We start from the raw sequence: 23,156 nt of genomic DNA on the forward strand, positions 1-23,156 counted from the left end.
GCATAAACACATATTGGGCCAGAGGCTATCTGTAATGAATATGCATCAGTCCAAGATGGCGGCGCCCTACGGGAAATCGGATTCCTTTGACAATACCCTTGTATCCATTACATGCTCAGTCAAGTGTGACATGTTCACCATAAGTGTTCCTTCTCTCTTGAGAAGGAACAATAATATTTTATATATATAGGGGTATTTTTTGTAAAGATAGACTTCTATGGTCTTATTAATAGAATTTCAGACTCCTGTGGTGTATATATGAAAACAGATTAAACTCTGATTCATGCGGGGAAGTTGGCAGTTACTTGCGGAGAACAGGTTTGTACTGGTACAGAATCCAGGAACACTGGTTAGGTTAACTGCCCGCCGTTATATGACTGAAATACTGTTGAAAAACGGCGTTAAACCCAAAACAAACAAACAAACAAATTATCTGATTATCTTTTTAATATGAACTTAGGTGCTACCTAGAAGGCAGAGCTCCCTTGAAAAATCACCAGTGCCCCTTGAAAATTAAAGGAGTGCTGCTGAAATTATCTGGAATTATGGATCCGTTTTAAGAAGTTTATGTTCTTTAAGATCTATCAAAATTTTAAGAATTGATGATAATTCGTGATTTCTGAATGAATGTCTTAGAATGAATTGAGATTAAATCTTGACATGCGAAAACTCTACAGTTACGGTTCTTTTTTGAAGGAAGAATGTGTCCAACTTTAAGGCAAAAATACTGCTATGATAGTCGTCTGGTATGGGGGAATGAAAATCATTTACATGTACAAAGCTTGTTTAAAACCCAAAAGACTAGCCATCTTTAAAAGTTAGTGATGAGAATTTTACCCAGAAAAAATCACTTTTTGCCGAAATTCTCGAAAACTCCTGTTTTATTTACTGAATTGCTAAGTTAACAGTCTATGACATTTTTATGGTTAATCTTTTAGCTGTACTGGTATACAACAGGAATGGTAGAAGGAGCCTTTTTGATCTTTATTGATAATTCATAGCCAATAGTTTTTTTTTCCTAGTAATAAACTCTGGTCAGTGATTTTTTAAGCTTGTGGATGAAATATATGTGAACGGGGAGAAGAGCATTATGTGCTTTTCACAGTTCAATGCCTGTATATTTTGTTCCCAAAACCTTTTTAAAAAATTAGATTTATCTACAGACAGTACATTGGAACCTGACATCACTAACAAAACACTTGTTAAATTTCACATGAATGACTTTATTTTTTACAATGCTTTCAAAACTCATAAAAATCACACTGGCCATAGCTTTATCAGATCAAGTGGTTCCAACGTTGTTTGAGCGGTGAATTTTACGCCGATCAGATGGAGAAATATGGCCGATACTACAAATTTTCTGTATTGTAAGTATGGTTTAAAGGAATTTCTACCTGTTAAATAACGTATCAAATGAAAACGATGGGTGCACCTGGAGCGCAAATGTGTCTATGTTTTAGCACATATGTCCATTTAGCTGAGATTTGTACCGTTTATTCAAACACTTCTGTACAGTCCGGCGGGGGAAGGAGATTTTTTACAGTTTTTGACAATGTCGCCTCAAATATAGTGTATATTGGGAACAAGTAACTGTTCAAACACTTTTCATATAAAGGGCTACCTCTTAAAACAAAGCGTGTGTATTTTCATAGAATTGACTGCGTTGTTTCCAAAAAATAGGCCGAAAACCTAATGCAACGCCGTTTCGAGTGGGTCGCTTTGCAACGCATTCAAGTGGATACCGTTCTGTGTCTTACTTGCGAAGTCTTATCCGTCTTAAAACCAGTCATTAAAGCCTAACAATGAATAAATTTAGAGAGTTTTATATTATTATAATGATCCCGCTGTTTCTTATATATTATACTTTTACATTTTTATGTTAGCTTAACATTTAACATCTTTTTGAGGACATTGTCAAAAAACACCAACGCAAATACATAAAGCAAGGATGAACATCGAACAATATCATTAAGTAAATAATAATAATAGTTCGTAAAAACAAAAACCAGTTCACGGATATTTATCTCCTCCACGAATGTAACTGAGCAGCATACCAAAATCGGGTTGACTCTTTAAATCAGTATAGTTACAGTTGTTACTTTTTAGTTCCATAAAACCAATACATTGCGATTTCATTACTGATTTGTTGTGCATTTGAGCTGTTCATACAATTTAAATAAAATTTGGTCCATGATAAAAGTATGGATCAGTTGTTTGTATATATTTTCATTCATATTTCTGGTGTAGCGGTCATTAATTTTCAGAGAGATAAATCACAGAGAACGATAAAATTAGCCAGGGAAAAAACAATATTTTATTTGTCCTCCATAAAACACTGAAACGACGTAATAAACCTTTATGGTCGCAGCTCAAAAATGAAAATATAAATGAAACAGACACCAATGAAAGAAAATAAACGGACCAGCAATACTAATAGAGACGTGTCATCAAACAAACGATTAAGAGCGTTTGTTTTCTTCATTTCCTCAAAGTGAATACATGTAATAATAAAAAAAAAACAACACACACACAAAGAAAATAAAAAAAAGACGGCTAACTCGAACTTCAAGCACCAAAATATCAAGAAAAAAACCTGTTCACAATAAGGTATTAAAGAGAGAGTTTTATGCGACGAAATGTTTGAAGAATTAACAGAGGAAGAGACAGATTTTTAGACATTGCAAGCGACAAGGCTATCCTGAGACAACTTTATGCAGCAAAAGATACATTATTTCACAATATTTTAACTCTTATCAAATCGAATAAGATAAGTACCCGTTGGCAAACATCGCTTTTGTTATTTGGTTAGAGACAGTTAAATAGTACAACTGTGGCACATCTCTATTAGTATTGCTGGTCCGTTTATTTTCTTTCATTGGTGTCTGTATTTCATTTGTATTTTCATTTTTGAATGGCGACCATAGAGGTTTATTACGTCGTTTCTGTAGGGATAACGCATGTTTTTTCGTGTTATAACATCTGCAGAATCCCGAGGGACTGGTTGGTACCCGAGCCCTCGGGTACCAACGATTCCCGAGGGATTCTGAAAATGTTATAACACGAAAAGAACATGCGCTAACGCTATTCCAGCATAAAACGCGTGAAAACCAGGTAAATGAATATATTGTCCATCAACATCATTGAATTTCCATGAAATGAGCGGTAAAGTCTACGTTGTTTATTCACGTTGACGACATTTCTTTTTGAATTATCCGTTTTGGGACCGTAATACGTTTACTCTTTGTCACGGAACGCGCATATATAAAAAGGTGTTATGACAGCATATGAGCGCGAGAATTTTTGTGTTAACACACGTTTTCTCTCTTGTTAAAACACCGCCGAAAAGTGGCAATAACAGCAGTTTTATGCTAGAATGTTTTATGGAGGACAAAAACAAATATTGTCTTTTCCCTGGCCAGTTTTAACGTTCTCTGTGATTTATCTCTCTGAAAATTAATGAACGCTACTACAGGAATATGAATGATATTATGAACAAACAACTGATCAATACTTTTATCATGGACCAAATTTTATTTATTTTGTATTCATGAACAGCTCAAATGCACAACAAATCAGTAATGAAATCGCAATGTATTGGTTTTAAGGGACTAAAAAGTAACCAACTGTAACTATACTGATTTAAAGAGTCAACCCGATAGTTTTTACGAACTATTACTATTATTTACTTAATGATATTGTTCGATGTTCATTCTTGCTTTATGTTTTTGTGTTGATGTTTTTTGACTAATGTCCGCAAAAATATGTTAAATGTTAAGCGAGCATAAAAATGTAAAAGTATAATATACTAGTATTAGAAATGGCAGGATCATTATAATAATATAAAACTCTCTAAATTTATTCATTGTTAGGCTTTAATGACTGGTTTTAAGACGGATAAGACTTCGCAAGTAAGACACAGAACGGTATCCACTTGATTGCGTTGCAAAGCGACCCACTCGAAACGGCGTTGCATTAGGTTTTCGGCCGATTTTTCACAAATAACCCTGAATAATTCTATGAAAATACACACGCTTTGTTTTAAGAGGTAGCCTTTTACATAAGTGTTTGTTCCCGATAAACACTATATTTGAGGCGACATTTTCAAAAACTGTAAAAAATCTCCTTCCCCCGCCGGACTGTACAGAAGTGTTTGGATAAACGGTACAAATCTCAGCTAAATGGACATATGTACTAAAACATAAACACATTTGCGCTCCAGGTGCACCCATCGTTTTCATTTGATTCGGTATTTAACAGGTAGAAATTCCTTTAAATGATGCTTACAATACCGGAAATTTTTAGTATCGGCCATATTTCTCCATCTGATAGGCGTAAAATTCACCGCTCAAACAACGTTGGAACCACTTGATCTGATGAGTGTAGGATATCAGTTGTTGGCCCAATGGAGGGCCAACGATGAGTGTAGGATACCAGTCGTTGGGCCAACGGTGTACCAACCGTTGGGCTAACGTTGCGCCAATTAGCAAAATGGCGTTGGGCCAACGAAGAGTCTCCCGTTGGCCCAACGTTGGGCCAACGCATGTCTGCTATCTGGGGAAAAGTGGTCTTGATTTTTCCCTACGGCCCATAATAAAAAAGTTACTAAAAATAAGCTATTTATAGTAACGTAAACGGGAAATAATTAAAAAAAAATTATTGTAAGTGAACAAAAGAATTAGGGTCTGCCAAATAAATCTGCTGACATAAATGAAATTTCAGATCAGTATCTTCATTAGTTACGGAGATATACCCATTTTAATTTGAATTAAAGGGAGGTAATTGGACACAAAATCAGTCCATAGTTATCTACCCTGATTGGCTCAGTCCAACTAATGACAATAATGAAATTTCAAATAAGTCCTATAAGTACTTACTGATATAAATCCATTTTGATTACAATCAAGTGAGGTAATCAGATATAAAATATCTCTGGAGCCTGCGATTGGATCTGATCTGTCATGGAATCCAGGATTTATTGTTGTTGAAGATATTTTGGAAGTTTGTATCAAATAAAACCATAAATGAAGTCTCTATATGGCTGCAAAAGCCAAAATAGCCAATTTTGGACCTTTAAAGGACCATAACTCTGGAATCCATGACGGAATCTGGCCAGTTCAAGAAAGGAACCAAGATCTTGTGGTGATACAAGTTGTGTGCAAGTTTGGTTAAAATCAAATCATAAATGAAGCTGCTATTGTGCAGACAAGGTCAAAATAGCTAATTTTGGCCCTTTCAGGGGCCATAAGTCTGGAACCTATTATGGGATCTGGCCAGTTCAAGAAAGGAACTGAGATCTTATTGTGACACAAGTTTTTTGTAAGTCTGATTAAATTCAAATCATAAATGAAGATGCTATTGTGCAGACAAGGTCAAAATAGCTAATTCTGGCCCTTTCAGGGGCCATCACTCTGGAACCGATAATGGAATCTCACCAGTTCAAGAAAGGAACAAAGATCTTATGGCGATATAAGTTGTGTGCAAGTTTGGTTAAAATAAAATCATAAATGAAGCTGCTATTGTGCAGACAAGGTCGAAATAGCTAATTTTGGCCCTTTCAGGGACCATAACTCTGGAACCCATAATGGAATCTGGCCAGTTCAAGAAAGGAACCAAGATCTTATGGTGATACAAGTTGTGTGCCAGTTTGGTAAAATCAAATCATAAATAAAGCTGCTATTATGCAGACACGGTCAAAATAGCTAATTTTGGCCCTTTCAGGAACCATAACTCTGGAACCCATAATGGGATCTGGCCAGTTCAAGAAAGGAACCGAGATCTTATGGTGATACAAGTTGTGTGCAAGTTTGGTTAAAATAAAATCATAAATGATACCACTATCATGCAGACAAGAAATTGTTGATGCACGGACTGACGACGGACGAAGGGTGATCACAAAAACTCACCTTGTCACTATGTGACAGGTGAGCTAAAAAAAAAAAAAAACCTGCAGCTACGCACTCCCTTGCTGCTCATCACACTTTAAATTTAAAAGTTACTGTATGAAACAAATATATATAGTCCATGCATTAAGAATGTAGTAAATGATTCCTTTTAAGAATACTCTGTGTTGAAGTAACTGATTGGGCTGAAGGAACCAGTATTCTTAAACCTTGTGAAAAACGTCGTTTCAGAGTTACGTAAAAAAATCTGACATTTAAGCCTGTTGCAGAGGAGAATGTGAGTGTAAGGAAGGACAGCTCTGCGTGGCAATTGCACGATATACGCTGTGGAAGGCGAAGGACGACAATTTAATTTAAACGTTATGTAACAGGATTACGTAAATAATTTCTGTAAATCAGATGTTTCAGACCAGGCAGTCATTGCTTTACTGTAATAGTGTTATTTCTAGAGCGATCACGGTTTTCATAGTGTTTAATGTATTTCTTATATCATGATATTGATAGTTTGAAATATAGATGTACATTAAATAACCTAACATTGAAAAAGACAATGTTATTTTGATCAACAAACATAACAAACAGTTATAAATAATAATATCATCATATATCATGTATGTTTTTAAGAAAACAGTTACTGAATTTTAGTAATAGTTGGAATGGAAAAAAAGGTAGATCTATAAAAATATTTTTACAGGTGTTTGTATGACGACTCCTTATTAAAATGATGCTTATTTGTAACAAAAAACATTCCTGACTTTTTTAATTGATAAGTATTGTACACATTAGAAAACATAGCCTAGATTTTTTCAATGTCAGTTCAGGAAATCCTGTTCCTTTAAACTTTCACATATTGGAATATTTTGACTTTCTTTCCAAACTTTCATAAAGTGTTACAAAGTTTGCCTGTTTTGTTAGACTGTCAAGAACACATGATGTCAGGACATAGAGTGCAAACAGAAGTATATTGAAGAAATTGAAATACATTGTATAGCTTTATCTTTTTCATTTTATTAAACCAGGCAATTTTGTTTGTCGATGAACAACTGCTATTGAACAAGACTAGATTTTTTATCTTTACCTTTTGAACAAAATATAGAAGTGTATTGAACACAAAGATAATAAATTTTATTGTTGTGCACTCTTAAAGTTGTGACCACTCCATTTCTTGCCACACACAAGTGCATTACATAATGCCAGCATGTACTTCCCTGACATGAATGGGTTACATCAAGTCTTGAAACTGCAAAGCATTGCCCCATCAGTCCTCTCAATACTTTGATTATGATAATGTCTTTTAAAATAACCGATGTTCATTGGTTTGTCCGATAATACCCCCATGTCAGATAATACCCCGATCAACGTTAGCGGGCGGGTCATTTGTGACATGTACTTGTAACATATCTAGCATACAGCAAGGAAGTACAAATATTTCAGTCTTTCTTTGGCTGACAAAAATAGTGATTGTAGAAAATCATTAAATGAATTAATAAATATTACTAAATGGTCCTACATCAAATCAAGAAAACAGGAATCTTTCGGTGTCGCTCCACTTAAGAACAAGGATGGTTTCATACACAGTGATTCCAAAACAAAGGCGGAGATCCTCAGTGATCAGTTCAGATCACTCAAGAGGACACAGCCCACATACCGAACAAGGGACCAAGCCCCCATCCACCTATGGATGACAGCACAATACACCCAAACGGAATTCGGAAACAACTGACAAATCATAATCCTCACAAGGCCACGGGTCCTGACTGCATTCCCACCTCCGTACTCAAACTAGCTGCAAATGAACTCGCCCCTGTTCTGACCAGAATATACCAGCAGTCCTTGGATACAGGCATGGTACCAAATGATTGGCAGGATGCTCTAATCGTTCCAGTCTTCAAGAAAGGCGAAAAACACCTGCCATCCAACTACCGACCTGTCTCCCTCACGTCCGTAGTGTGCAAGGTCCTAGAGCATATCGTATACAGCTCGGTGATGCGATTCTTTGACCAGCACCGCATACTCACAGAGTCACAGCATGGTTTTCAGGCCAGACGATCCTGTGTATCTGCCAGAACCCCCACCATCGGATTGAGACCAAGTACGCTCTCCATGGACAGACCCTCCAGTCTGCAAATAGCAGCAAGTATCTGGGCGTAACACTGAGCGATGATCTCCAGTGGAAGAAACACATCAACAACACTGCTGCCAAGGGCAACCGTTCACTCGGCTTTGTAAGACGGAACCTAACAGATTGTTCCCCCGTGGTCAAGGCAGCTGCATACACCACCATCATCAGACCAGGGCTGGAATACGCCAGCAGTGTCTGGGATCCAGCAACAGCTACAGTTCAAGCTCATACATTGGAACAGGTGCAGAGGAAAGCTGCCAGGTTCGTCTACAATAGCTACACTGACCGTTCTCCTGGATGTGTAACTACGAGTCACCATGCTGTTTAAGATCAGCAACAGTATAGTTGAGGTGCCAGAGAACCACCTTGTCCGCAGCAATGCCAGAACCAGAGGTGCCAACAGATTCTACCAAATCCCAGCCTCAGTTAACATCTGCAAGAACTCGTTCTTCCCAAGAACCATCAGGGACTGGAACTTGGTTACTGCCGGCCGCCGTCACCAACTGCCAGACGCTCGAGAGCTTCAGGACAGAGGTCAGGGCCCTCCATCACCAGCAGCAGTAGTACTTGAGCGAGATGTACATAATTTTATTTGTAAATAGCCAGCTGTTTTATCGGGCAGTACAGTTTTAACGCAGGGTACTAGACATTCCGTCAGGATCTCTACCCTTACACTGGAAGAAGAATTGAAACCAGTTATTTTTCGGTAATATTAATATATTAGAAGTGGCTATTCCTACGGTCCCGTTAGAATAGCCTCACAGGCTATTCCTACGGCTCTCCCGTAAGAATAGTGAAATAGCCCGCTTATGACTATTCCTACGGCTCTATTAAATACAGTTTTGTATGTCCATCTTGTATTGCATGGTACTGAATTCTTTCAACTGGTACATTTTCGAACAAATTGTTAACTTTTCAGTATCTCATCGAGAGAACAGAAAGTGGTTTTGAATACTGTACTGTAGTCCTGACAGGTAAAAAAAACAACATTTTGCATGTTTATTATGAATTATTTAGGAAATGACGGTTACCATCATTCTATTTAACAACTTTTCTGTTGGAGAGTGTATTGTCAGGGTTCGCACAGGCCTTGAAAAGTTCTTGAATTTGGTTGCAACCTTGAAAAGTACTTGAATTTAGTGTTGCCTTGAAAAAATGCAAAAAGGGTACTTGAATTTGACTGAAAGTCCTTGAATTTAGGCAAACAGCCTTGAAAATCCATTAACAGTTTCTGTCTGTTGTCAAAATCGTATGTTATCGGTGTAAAAATGAATAAAAAAACTTTTTTTCGGCAAATTTAAAATACGTTTGTGTAGGAGTACGAAAGGTCGCCGGTACGAGAGCGTGTATCCTGTACGGTACGGGTTTTATACTAAACGTTTGTGTATGACGTCACTAGAAATTGTGAAAATGGCAGCGTCCATGGTTTTGTAGAAATGGGTAAAATTGGGAAGAAGTGTTCGTTCCAGCACAAGTGGGTAGGAAAGTATCAGTGGGTAAAATCCACGAGTAACCAACACAAAGCCCGGTGCACGCTATGCATGAAAGATATTGACTTGACGCACATGGGTGTAAGTGCAATAACGTCGCATGCTAAGACTAAGAGTGCAAAGCATAAGAAAAACGAAGAAGTGAGATCGTCGTTGGCATCGTGTGGGGTGGCATTCATTCGACAGGAAGGAACTTTCAATGTAAAGAACGAAACTAGTGCTGGCAGTAGCCGAGATATCAACAATAATTCAACTCTACCTCCCCCATCCACTCTTGAAACTGATGGAAAGTTCTGTCACCAGTGACCAGTTGGTATGACTATCCCACCCCCACCCACTTCAGAAACTGTTAATAGACCCCAAGGGCCAACAAGGATTAATCAGTATATTGTGAAGTCAGGATTACTTAGGGGTTGACATGGCCTGCCATTTTATTAGTGGTAACAGTTAAATACTCTAAAATCTAAATCTAAAATGTCTGTATTTGGGGATTGCTTAAGGATTGACATAAACTGACATTATTTTTTTTATCAGTGGTGACAATAATTCATTTAGTGTGTGTAACTGTATGTGGAGGCTATTGTTGTTAAGAAATGAACTGTGTTTTCTAGTCAGTAATGAAACTATTTAAGTTAGAAACTAATACATAGTTATCGTGTTCATGAAATACATTGTCATAATTGTATAATTTGTATAATTTGAACTGGGTACGGATTTAAAAAAAAATCCTTGAAAATACAAATTTAACCTTGAAAAGTCCTTGAAAAGTCCTTGAATTTTGGTAAGAGAATTTTGTATGAACCATGAATTGTGCTATACTTTAAATTATTGGAGGAATAAACTTAAATATATATCTATATTATGTTGCAAAGGGGTCCAGCACATCAGTGGATTGAGTTTTGTGACTTATTTTTGTGTCCTAGATCGAGCTATAATTATATTCTAGGGAGTAGTCATATTAGTATGTTTTTATACCCTCCAGGACACAAATATATAAGTCACATAACTCAATCCACTCACATAACTCAATCCACTCATATGCTGGACCCCTTTGTTATGTTGCACTGGACTGTTAATTAAGATTATTGAGATTAATAAGTAACCAATTTCAGTCAATGGCTTGCACTAGGTTTCTACATTTTAAAGTCATTAACATAAATAATTATAATAATTACCGGTAACACCAATTGTAACTGAATGTAGTAAAGGTAAACATATCCTGCTATACAACATAGTATCTTTAATCATGCAGATCCTCTCTAAACATGCTAGTCATGGGTATGAGTCAACTTTGAAATCTATTCTTCTTGTTATCTTAGCATATACAAAGTTTGGTTGTGCAAATATGCATTTGGAAGTGCACATAGCAACATTTTGCACACACAAAAATGATGCAAAAGCCAGTTATGAGCATTTAACCTGTTTTTGCACAAAACAATTTCGGAACAAAATCAAGCTATATGCATATTTAATAAAAACTCTTTTAAAGTAATGATTTTATAAAAAATACATCTAAGGTATTAATTCATGTATTTTCAACTGTTGGAAAATTATACACATATAAAAGGAGCTCAAATCAAAGTAGGAGTTATTAGTTTTTTGGCTGTCCTGAAAAATTATGAAAATGTCAGTTATCCAGTTTTTGCGCTCGCATGACGATATGTTTGATTATACCAGTATGAAGATATGATTTTAATGCACAAACAGTGAGTTATATTTGTGACATAATTAGAATGAAATTAAAGAGCTGTGCCATTTGAAATTTTTTATAAACTGACATTTTTTTTTATAATGTTAATTGTATATATAGTGTAGGAAAACTGTTTTAATTGTGATGCTACATGTAGTTATATATATTCCTGGTAGAACAATCACACAACAAAAATGTCGTGTATACATCATCAAACAACAAAATGTTACTTGTACCAAAATATTTTGCAAGGGGAGGTTTTAGAAGTAGCACATAAAAATCTTCAATTACAGTATAAATCTATCATAACACTTTATGAGATATTTATTGATTTCGACATATACATAAATTATGTGTATGTCCAAATCAATAAACATCTTGTATTAAAGTGTTTCTTTTTGTACAGGAATTAAATTTTCATGCACTGCTACGATTCTTTCGTCACTATAAACTGGCAAAGATAAACACGTAAGACCAAAAGCCGAGTGAAGATAAATTATATGGCCATCAACTGGGCGTTATCGTTTGAAAATTCGTTTATAATAAACACACTTACCACTGCAAAATGTGTCCTCTGTTATGTCAAAAAGTAAACAAATGACGCCATTTTTGAACTGCAATAAAATTAATAGGGAGATTGATCATGACCAGCAGATGACCCCTGTTGATTTTGAGGTCAGTAAGTCAAAGGTCAATGTCCCATTGAACCAGAACAGTAGAACTTTTGATGTTCATAAACTTTGCAAAATATTTTAAAAGTCAGTATTGATGTATTGACCAGTATTGACCAGTTGACCAGTATTGACCACTTCAGGGATTATTGACCGGAGCTGTTTTAACCGGTTAAATCTGGGGGCGGTTTTAACCGCCCAACATTGTGCAAAGGCGCTTAATCTAACCTTGACATAATAAACGCTGAAGAGGATTTTATATATGAATAATATAAAGGATGCACATTACATATGCATCGACTAGATATACGCTCGTTATATAGGTGGCTTAATAGTGGATATTAATGATTTGAAAACTGGATTATGGATGAATTTATCAAGGTTATAGAAACACTTGTTAAATACTGTTTGTGCAAATAAGAGGTGTTTGTACAAAGATAAATGGATCAGTCATAGTCTAGACCAGATACACTTTTTTTTTACAGAATCTGAGACAGAGCTACTTGGTGCGGATCTTGAAATGTCACTTCCTAGGGATGTTGGACTTCTGTCCCCAGAAAATATAACAGGTAAGTACATCGGTAAATAATATTATCATATGTTTGACGTCATGGGTGTGTAATAAAGCCATTACAAAAAAATAATAATACACTACTGTAGTGTAATAAACATTGACGTCGACGTCGTTTAAGGTAATATGCGCCACCTAATGAAAGTGAACGGATCGTTATGAAATTTTGCCGAATCAAAATTGACGATATTTCCGATTGACTGGTATTTTTTTCATTTTTCTGTTATTCTCCATTTTGCTGCTGTAAATCTTCAAACATAGCCACTAACGTCATTTTTTCAGCAGAGCGCAAAATGACGTACTTGACTGGTTTTTCGGGTATCGTTTTTATATACAGCTAAAAAACGGCAAAAATTCTTTATTTTCAAGTTGATATTAAAATTATCTCTCCAGTGATATATAATTTGTCATGTTTATTTTAACGTCACATCAGAGGCAAGCGATTTATGAACGCAAAATACGTAAAACGTTGACGTAATCGATAATTATCATTATCTAAGTACACACCTTTATATTATATAGTACTAACTGGAACACTTGCTTTGAAGTAGAAGATTAGTACCGGCCGTAGAGCATTAGCCTTACATGTGCGATTATTTTTGTGCCCCCCCATGAGTGGTGGGGGCATATAGATTTGGTCTTGTCCGTGCGTCCGTCCGTCTGTCCGTCCGTCCGTCCGTCCGTCCGAAGTTCGTGACACGCCTAGCTCAAAAAGTATTTGATATAAATTCATGAAACCTTGCATAAGTCTTTATCATGATATGAACTTGCGCACCTCCTATTTTTCGTCTGGCTCCGCCCCCTATTTTTAGAGTTATGGCCCCTGAAATAGTCAAAAATGCACATTATCACCTTGTGACGCACCTAGCTCAAAAACTATTTGATATAGATTCATGAAACCTTGCATGTGTATTAATCATGATATGAACTTGCGCACCTCCTATTTTTCATTTTGGTCCGCCCCCTATTTTCAGAGTTATGGCCCCTGAAATAGTCAAAAATGCACATTTTCACCTTGTGACACACCTAGCTCAAAAAGTATTTCATATAAATTGATGAAACCTTGCATGAGTCTTTATCATGATATGAACTTGCGCACCTCCTATTTTTCATCTGGCTCCGCCCACTATTTTTAGAGTTATGGCCCCTGAAATAGTCAAAAATGCATATTTTTACCTTGTGACACGCCTAGCTCAAAAAGTATTTGATATAGATTCATGAAACCTTGCATGTATATTAATCATGATATGAACTTGCGCACCTCCTATTTTTCATTTGGGTCCGCCCCCTATTTTTTGAGTTATGGCCCCTGAAATAGTCAAAAATGCACATTTTCACCTTGTGACACGCCTAGCTCAAAAAGTATTTCATATAAATTGATGAAACCTTGCATGATTCTTTATCATGATATGAACTTGCGCACCTCCTATTTTTCGTTTGGCTCCGCCCCCTATTTTTTGAGTTATGGCCCCTGAAATAGTCAAAAATGCACATTTTCACCTTGTGACGCGCCTAGCTCAAAAAGTATTTGATATAGATTCATGAAACCTTGCATGTGTATTAATCATGATAAGAACTTGTGCACCTCCTATTTTTCTTTGGGTCTGCCTCCTATTTTTTGAGTTATGGCCCCTGAAATACTCAAAAATGCACATTTTCACCTTGTGACACCCCTAGCTAAAAAAGTATTTCATATGAATTGATGAAACCTTGCATGAGTCTATATCAAGATATGAATTTGTGTACCTCCTATTTTTCGTCTGGCTATGCCCCCTATTTTTAGAGTTATGGCCCCTGAAATAGTCAAAAATGCACATTTTCACCTTGTGACGCGCCTAGCTCAAAAAGTATTTGATATAGATTCATGAAACCTTGCATGTGTATTAATCAAGATAAGAACTTGTGCACCTCCTATTTTTCTTTGGGTCTGCCTCCTATTTTTTGAGTTATGGCCCCTGAAATACTCAAAAATGCACATTTTCACCTTGTGACACCCCTAGCTAAAAAAGTATTTCATATGAATTGATGAAACCTTGCATGAGTCTATATCAAGATATGAATTTGTGTACCTCCTATTTTTCGTCTGGCTATGCCCCCTATTTTTAGAGTTATGGCCCCTGAAATAGTCAAAAATGCACATTTTCACCTTGTGACGTGCCTAGCTCAAAAAGTATTTAATATAAATGGTTGAAAACTTGCATAAGTCTTTATCATGATATAAACTTGCACAGCTCTATTTTTGGCTGGGGCCACCCCTATTTTTAAAGTTATGGCCCCTGAAATAGTAAAAAATGCACTTTTTCACCTAATTGTGTGCCTAGCTCAAGAAGTATTAGATGTAAATTCAGGAAACCTTGCATCATGATGTGGCCTTGCACTCTTGGCATTTCTCTTGAGAATCTTACTCTTATTACAGAGTTATGGCCCTTGAAATAGCCAGAATAGTGGATTTTTTGTTTGTGATGCTCATAGCTCAAAAAGAATAGGGCCTAGAATAATGAACCCTTTTCATAAAATGTTTGTTGAGGCTATATCCCATTAAGACTGCAAACATTTGAATTATTGCCCCTTATTTGTGACTAATGTACCAGTGGGGGGCACACCCTGTGTCCTACAGACACATTCTAGTTATTTCCATTGTCGCGTTGGTTTATACCGTGATTTATACATTTTTTTAAATCTTTGTTTTTTATCTTATGTTTTAATAACATTTTTTTCAAAGACAATTGAAAATATTCAAATGCACTACGGTATACAATAACGAACTGAAATATGGAAACATGATGATGCTTGAAATAACCTTCAGAACATTTTGTAGTATGCATTTAGCATCATTCTTATACTGAACAATGTTTCTCTTTGCAACAACAAACGTTAACGCCTCGGACATGTTGACTAGCTGATGGCTGGTCACCTTTAAACAGAAATTAAATTAATAATATTTCTATCTAAATATAGCTCTATATATATTTCTTATACATCAATGCTTACCACTGAGCTACCGGTACTGACAGACGTGTTGCAATAAAATATACTCGATATTATTATTTATGTAAGCTGCTTTTTACCTATTTTGTTAGTTTTATAACTCCAGAAAACATAAACAAATGTGACGTCACTCCGAAGTTATCAGACATGGACTGTACTGATTAAATGATTTTTATGCCCCCCTTCGAAGAAGGAGGGGTATATTGTTTTGCAGATGTCGGTCGGTCGGTATGTCGGTCGGTCTGTCGGTCGGAATGTAGACCAATCCGTTTCCGGATGATAACTCAAGAACGCTTGGGCCTAGGATCATGAAAGTTAATAGGGAGGTTTGTCATCACCAGCAGATGACCCCTATTGATTTTGAGGTCTGTATGTCAAAGGTCAAGGTCACAGTGACCCTAAATAGTAAAACGGTTTCCGGATGATAACTCAAGAACACTTGGGCCTAGGATCATGAAAGTTGATAGGGAGGTTGATCATTACCAGCAAATGACCCCTATTGATTTTGAGGTCTGTATGTCAAAGGTCAAGGTCACAGTGACCCTGAATAGTAAAACGGTTTCTGGATGATAACTCAAGAACGCTTGGGCCTAGGATTATGAATGTTGATAGGTAGGTTGGTAATGACCAGCAGATGACCCCTATTGATTTTGAGGTCAGTATTTTAAAGGTCAAGGTCACAGTGACCCTGAATAGTAAAACGGTTTCCGGATGATAACTCAAGAACGCTTTGGCCTAGGATCATAAAAATTGATAGGGAGGTTGGTCATGACCAGCAGATGACCCCTATCGATTTTGAGGTCAATTTGTTAAAGGTCAAGGTCACAGTGACCCTGAACAGTTAAACAGTTTCCGGATGATAACTCAAGAACGCATAGGCCTAGGGTCACAAAAGTTGATAGGGAGGTTGTTCATGACCAGCAGATGACCCCTGTTGATTTTGAGGTCAGTATGTTAAAGATCAAGGTCACAGTGACCAGGAACAGTAAAACGGTTTCCGGGCAGTAACTCAAGAACGCTTGGGTCTAGTTTCAGGAAAATTGATAGTTAGGTTGGTCTTGATCAGCAGATGACTCCTATTGATTTTGAGGTCATTAGGTCAAAGGTCAAGGTCACATTGGCCAGGAACAGTTAAAGCAGTTTCTGATCTTCTTGTCTAAAACCACAGAGCCTAGGGCTTTGAAATTTAGTATGAATTATCATCTAGTGGTCCTCTACCAAGAGGATTCAAATTATTGCCCTGGGATCTAATTTGGCCCCATCCCGGGGGTCACATGGTTTATATAGACTTATATAGGGAAAAGCTTTTAAAATATTCTTGTCAATAACCTACAACATTTAAATTTTGACCATATGTATGGTTTTGAGTGGCAAGATGAACCTTGACATGAGTTGACCTTGACTTAGTGACCTACTTTCACATTTCTGTAGCTACAGCCTTCAAATTTGGACCACATGCATAGTTTTGTACACCGAAACAATTTTTGACCTTGACATTGACCTAGTGACCTACTTTCACATTTTTGAAGGTACAGGCTTCAAATTTGGACCACATGCATAGTTTCGTGTTCCGAAATGACCTTGACCTTGATTTTGACCTAGTGACCTACTTTCACATTTCTCAAGCTACAGCCTTCAAATTTGGACCACATGGATAGTTTTGTGTACCGAAAAAAAGTTTGACCTTGAAATTGACCTAGTGACCTACTTTCACACTTTTGAAGTACAGGCTTCAAATATGGACCACATGCATAGTTTTGTGTACCGAAATGAACTTTGATCTTGAGATTGACCAAGTGACCTACTTTAACATTTCTGATTGTACAGACTTCAAATTTGGACTGCATGCATATTATTGTGTTCTGAATTGAAATTTGACATTGATTTTTACCTACTACCTACTTTCACATTTCTCAAGCTACAGCCTTTAAATTTTGAAGCAATTGCATATTTCTGTCAACTGAAATGAACTTTGACTTTGATATTGATCTAGTGACCTACTTTAACATTTCTCAAGCCACAGTTTTCAAATTTGGACCACATACACATTATATTGTACCGAAATGAAATTTGACCTTGATTTTGACCTTGAGCTAGTCTTGAAATCTGGAGCATTCAAAAATGGCTCAGTGGATGGCACCAATATCACTTTGTAATCTCTTGTTAGGTTAAAGGTCAAAGTCAGATTAAAACAGAATGGTATAACTTTAATTTACAGTGAGCATATAATTTCTGTTCCTTGTGCAATTACTAAATGCATCAAGGGGGGCATTTCGTGTTCGACGAGCTCTTGTATTTCTTAATTTTCGAGAAATAAACAAATCGGCGAAACATTAAATTGTTTTTTCTTGTAGTTTTTGAAATCGAAAGTAGATCGTCCGCAAAGTGTGTGAAACTGCAATTTTTCATGAAATGATTTTAATAAGAAGTAATGTCACCATAAACTTTAATGTCAGATTCTGCCATATGCTGCTAAACTGTCTTTGTATCATCACAATTTGTAACACATATTGTTGGAACTGGAGATTTGGGAGGTATTTAGAAAAGTTAAATAATCGTATCCGGATGTAATATTTTTGGATAAATATCGAGCTGTGTTCTGAAATTTTAACATTCAAGTAACAGACGTGATAGATATTATTGTAACAGAAATGATTCAAGAATTTATTTTTATAACACATACATAGAAACTATATCAGACTTATATTCTTGAGTACTGAGGCATGACCTGAAAGTAAAAATATGAAGTGACAATCATTCATACTTTGGATATTGTAATACTAATAAGAATCTAGGTAATATTTATAAATTGAAACATAATTATTTTCAGATAGGAAATGCACCAAAGGCTGTATCAAGGGTCTGCATTTTCAAAATTTTCTTGGGGTGATATCCCAAACCCTTCTCTCCCCCATATTGCCACTTTGCAGTTTGATACATGTGCCCTTCTACCAGCTGCCACCATGCCCATTTCAAAATATAATGGCAATTCAAAGCAGGAAGGAACACCCCTCTGAAATGGAATAAATGATGGTTTTAACTAAAAAAGAACTTCATTTATTAATATTGGTTATCTTTTCCGAAATCGATAGCTAGTCCGAGTAACTTTGATAGCTACTATTGATGGAAATTGTATTAATCTTAAAAATGATTAGTATTGAAGCCTCAATGTACATACACCACTTTATTCGATTTCATTGATTTATTACCATACATAATCTGAAGAAAAGAAATATTTGAAATAAGTTGCATGGAAGCATATTATTTTTGCCCATAAAACCAGTCCTTCATGTGCATCCTGTATTCATTATTCCTGTTGATATTATAACCTTGCCATTTACACTATACTACCAGTACATCAATCATTAGCCGACTCTCAGGCCCTTCAGGCCTTTGATTATAGGTTTGACAGCGACAACCATCCTAGTATTGCGTATTAACGCTGTCGTATGTTTTGTTTATATAAATGCAGTATTTCAATGATCTTTATCTAAAAGAATATTTTGAATCGGGCTGTGCTCGTATGATTCTATATCCCCTCTGAAGTTTTTTTGAGCTAGTATGTACATGTGAGAGGAAAACAAAGCCTGAACATAATATTTATATTAACTGTGAATACCTTTATATATATATGCGCTTTTTCATATGGTTGTATATAATACATGTATGTTTGATCTGTATAAGTTAAGATTTAAACTGTGTGTTCATTTCAAATATCATGCCGGAGAAGGCCCTAGATTCTGAAATAATGCCTAACCTCTTATCTTGAAAAGAAAATATGTCTCCTTAAATAATTCATTGGTAATGGTTGCTTCATAGTTTTACAGTGTCTTTCTCTGTCTTATTTAGTTCTAACTCGTTCAAGCTTATTAATATTTGAATCACTGGAAAGCCCACTTCTGTTGTCATATCTAATGTTTCATACATATCTACGAATCTTCTGTCTCAGATACATGTATACGAAATTGTGTATTCAACTTCCATCGGATACGGAAAAATACTCAGACCGCACGCTTAGCTCAGTAGGGAGAGCATTGGTCTACGGATCGATTGATAAAAGACATTGTGTCTGCAATCATTAGTCCTCCACCTCTGTTTCATGTGGGGAAGTTGGCAGTTAATTTTGGAGAACAGGTTTGTACTTGTACGGAACCCAGGAGCACTGGTTAGGTTAACTGCCCGCCACTACGTGACTGAAATACTGTTGAAAAATGGCGTTAAACCCAAAACAAATAAACAAATGGAAAAATAGTCAGTTTGAAATGACGTAATAATGGCGTCTGGATGTTCCATTTGTCATATTATTCTCTCAGTCTTATTTTTCTAAAATCATAGTCACAGTTGGCTAATATAGCACTAGAAATACGTATATGTATATAACAGGGGGTTACTACCTTATTTCTGCAAAACTGCATTCGGCTGTCGTGGATTTTGCCAGGCCGGGTCACCCTCTGCGCCAGCCCCTCGTCGAATCCAGGCCTGGCAAGACCCACAGGAGGCGAATACAGCATTGCAGATCATTGTATTGTATTATACTTGATATCGATTCCAGTGGATTAATATAGCTTATATATTTCAGAAGAAGAATGTCCGGCTGATGAATATTCCAGAGAAGAGATAATCAAAATAAACCTGAAACAACACTTGATATACATCAGTCATTGTATCAAACCAGATGATCTGATTTTACATCTGCACTGCTTTTCTGAAGGTAAAATGAAAGTATTACTCATAATGCAATGTATCAGCTTTTAGTTAGATCAGCTTTTTCCCTTGGATCTTCGCTCATGAAATACATGTAGGTCAATTTGCGACTACCTGCTTTAAGGACAGAAAAAAAAAAGAGTCCAGACTGTTGAGCCCAAGCCACCAGGATGCAGCAATCACTCTTTCTGCTAGCAGGGATATCTACCTCAAATGAAACACAAAAGTACCTTCGAAATATTTCATCTTTAATATCCATGACTGCATATGAACTACATTGTTGTTGTTGTTGCTCGTTTTTAGCTCGACTATTCAAAGAATAGGTAGAGCTATCGGACTCACCCATGCGTCGGTGTAGACAAAAGGAGGTAATAATAATTTCATAAACTTGCATTTCTAATTAATGTTAGTAAAATATGTACTTGTCAATGCCAGTATTGACAACTTTTATACAATAGTACTTATATTCATATTATTCTTTAGGCAAAATATGATTAATAATCCCCCGCCACTAGGTTACCGGATGGCTAGCAAATCCTCAGGAGATTTTCTAACCGTCCGGTAATTGATTTCTTAATGAATAAGTAATTATTTTATATAGTTTTAAATGTTATTTACTTAAGATATCAATATTTATCTGATTTTTAAGTCGATAAAACGGATGAGTTCGTGTTTGTATAAAAATCCGTTGATATTCTATTTTTAGAAATGATAAAACATTGATCGCCGAACGTCCATGTTATTTTGTAAAAAGTGATGTTTTTCTAACGGCCTAAACTTTAATTGTTAAAAAACAAATATATATATTTTTTTTGAAGAATGGAAAGCGTATAAAACAAGCAATTCGTTAATTAATTTTGACTATTATTTCGAAATAAAATGGATTAATTATGAACGCTTAACTACTGTTTTTCTAAAAGTTTTGAACATCACACTGCCGCTATTGAAATTAAATGTCATTTAAAACGTTTATTCATTAAAAAAAATATTTGAATATTAAAATATGAACATTGTAAGCATTTCAAAATTGTTTTAATTTTGAAATCCAGTGAAAAAAATGTTAAAATATAAAAATTCCGTTCCAACAAAGAGCTATAAAAATAAACAGATCGGCAACTTGAAAGGCATATAGAGCCAATCTCGCCAGCATCCCGTGATAACTGAATGAGATCTCGTTTACCGGAAGTAACGCTTTCTCCACGCCATTTTGTATGCGAAAGCAATTATTCATCGGTAAATTAATTATCACCGTATGACCACGCTTCTTATGATGGCAAGAAACGTGTACTTTGTGTCTTAAGACTATTTCACATTGAACTTACGTTTTTTTAAAAGCTAACATGTATTTTAAATGTAGTTTTAAAGGTACAAATTGTAACTCCATGCTCGCCGATGTTTGTTTTTACTAAGATAACTCCGATTCACGCTCTGCCACGAGATCACGCGAGTATACAGCCAGTTGCCATTCTGTGTATTTTATACTTCTTTGGTTCCAATAAAAGCCGCCAGATGAACAGATTTTAATGATCGAGTGACGTCATGGCTATCTCGCCATTATGATTTCGGCAAACTTTCGTTTTATCGGCTGAATAATGCAGTGATTTATTGTAAATCTTTAGTGTGTATTCGCACACAATTTTGTTTGCAGATAAGTATCGATATCTTTAAGTAAATAACATTAAAACTGTATGAAATCATTACTTATTCATTAGGAAATCTATTATCGGACGGCTAGAAAATCCCCTGAGAACGCAGACTAGGCGTCCGGTTACTGGACAGCTAGACACTTCCTAGAAATATGTTGTTGTTTGTTGTTGCAAGTGTTTTGAAGGTTATTGATCAATTTAAAATGTGTTGAAAAAAGTGTTGCACTTCAAAAACATTACTAGTCAACCTGGTCGCAGATTACCGTGAGTGACAATGAGTCTAATTTGTTAAAGGGGTGATTTGAAAGCTAATAATAGCATGTTCAATTTAACAGTTCTAGTCAGTGCTGAGCTTTACTAGCGTCAGTGCAGTCCTAGATTTCAGTTGCGTAGTGGACGATGTATATTATACTCTAATTATTATACGCCCGAAGGGACGTATTATGTTATGACGCCGGTGTCCGTCTGTCCGTCCGTCCGTCTGTCCGTTCCTACATATGGATACTTATGTGGCTACTCTTTTGTTCTCTCTATTGTTCTTTTAGCCACGTAAGAGAAAAATAGCCACATAAAAGCCTTACAGAATGAATGACATCGAAGAAAAAGTACAGTTACCTATTGTTCCTATAGCCACCTAAGTATGCAAATGTGAGCTCGGACATCCGTCCGTCCGTTAGCAATTTCGTGTCCGCTCTGTAACTCTTGAACCCCTTGAAGGATTTCAAAGAAACTTGACACAAATGTTCACCACACGGAGAAGACGTGCAGAGCGCTTGTTTCGGATGACTAGCTTCAAGGTCAAGGTCACACTTAGGGGTCAAAGGTTATATGAGTGTGTTTCGTGTCCGCTCTGTAACTCTTGAACTGCTTGAAGGATTTCAAAGAAACTTGGCACAAATGTTCATCACACTGAGACGACTTGCAGAGCGCTTGTTTCGGATGACTAGCTTCAAGGTCAAGGTCACACTTAGGAGTGAAAGGTCATATATGACTTTGCTGTGTCCGCTCTGTAACTCTTGAACTGCTTGAAGGATTTCAATGAAACTTGGCACAAATGTCCACCACACTGAGACGACGTGCAGAGCGCTTGTTTCGGATGACTCGCTTCAAGGTCAAGGTCACACTTAGGGGTCAAATGTCATATATGACTTTGCTTTGTGTATATTGCTCTGCATTGCAGTGCTCTTGTTTTTATTTGACAGATCCCTTTTTCGTTCTCTAACAATATTTTTTTTTGTATTACTTCCCTTTTTTGTTACTATAATTAGCTTATTTTGAAACTTTTTTTATTATTGGCCGTAGGGAAAAACCGAGGCCACTTTTCTGTGGTACAACATGGATGGTACATCCAATTTTTAGATGTATTTTGACATA

At 36.3% G+C, this 23,156-nt stretch overlaps 1 protein-coding gene across 1 annotated transcript in view; it reads left to right on the top strand.

Moving 5' to 3' along the window:
* The window catches only part of LOC128554300 (uncharacterized), a gene marked incomplete at its 3' end in the record, with an annotated part of 61,201 nt that overhangs the window by 13,569 nt on the left and 24,476 nt on the right, over positions 1-23,156 (top strand). The window contains exons 2-3 of the mRNA XM_053535558.1: positions 12,359-12,442; positions 20,012-20,143. Of these exons, the coding sequence (XP_053391533.1) occupies positions 12,394-12,442; positions 20,012-20,143 (181 nt within the window). The remainder of the gene's footprint in view (positions 1-12,358; positions 12,443-20,011; positions 20,144-23,156) is intronic.

Source organism: Mercenaria mercenaria, unplaced genomic scaffold (assembly GCF_021730395.1).
Source record: "Mercenaria mercenaria strain notata unplaced genomic scaffold, MADL_Memer_1 contig_4915, whole genome shotgun sequence".
NCBI lineage: Eukaryota > Metazoa > Mollusca > Bivalvia > Venerida > Veneridae > Mercenaria > Mercenaria mercenaria.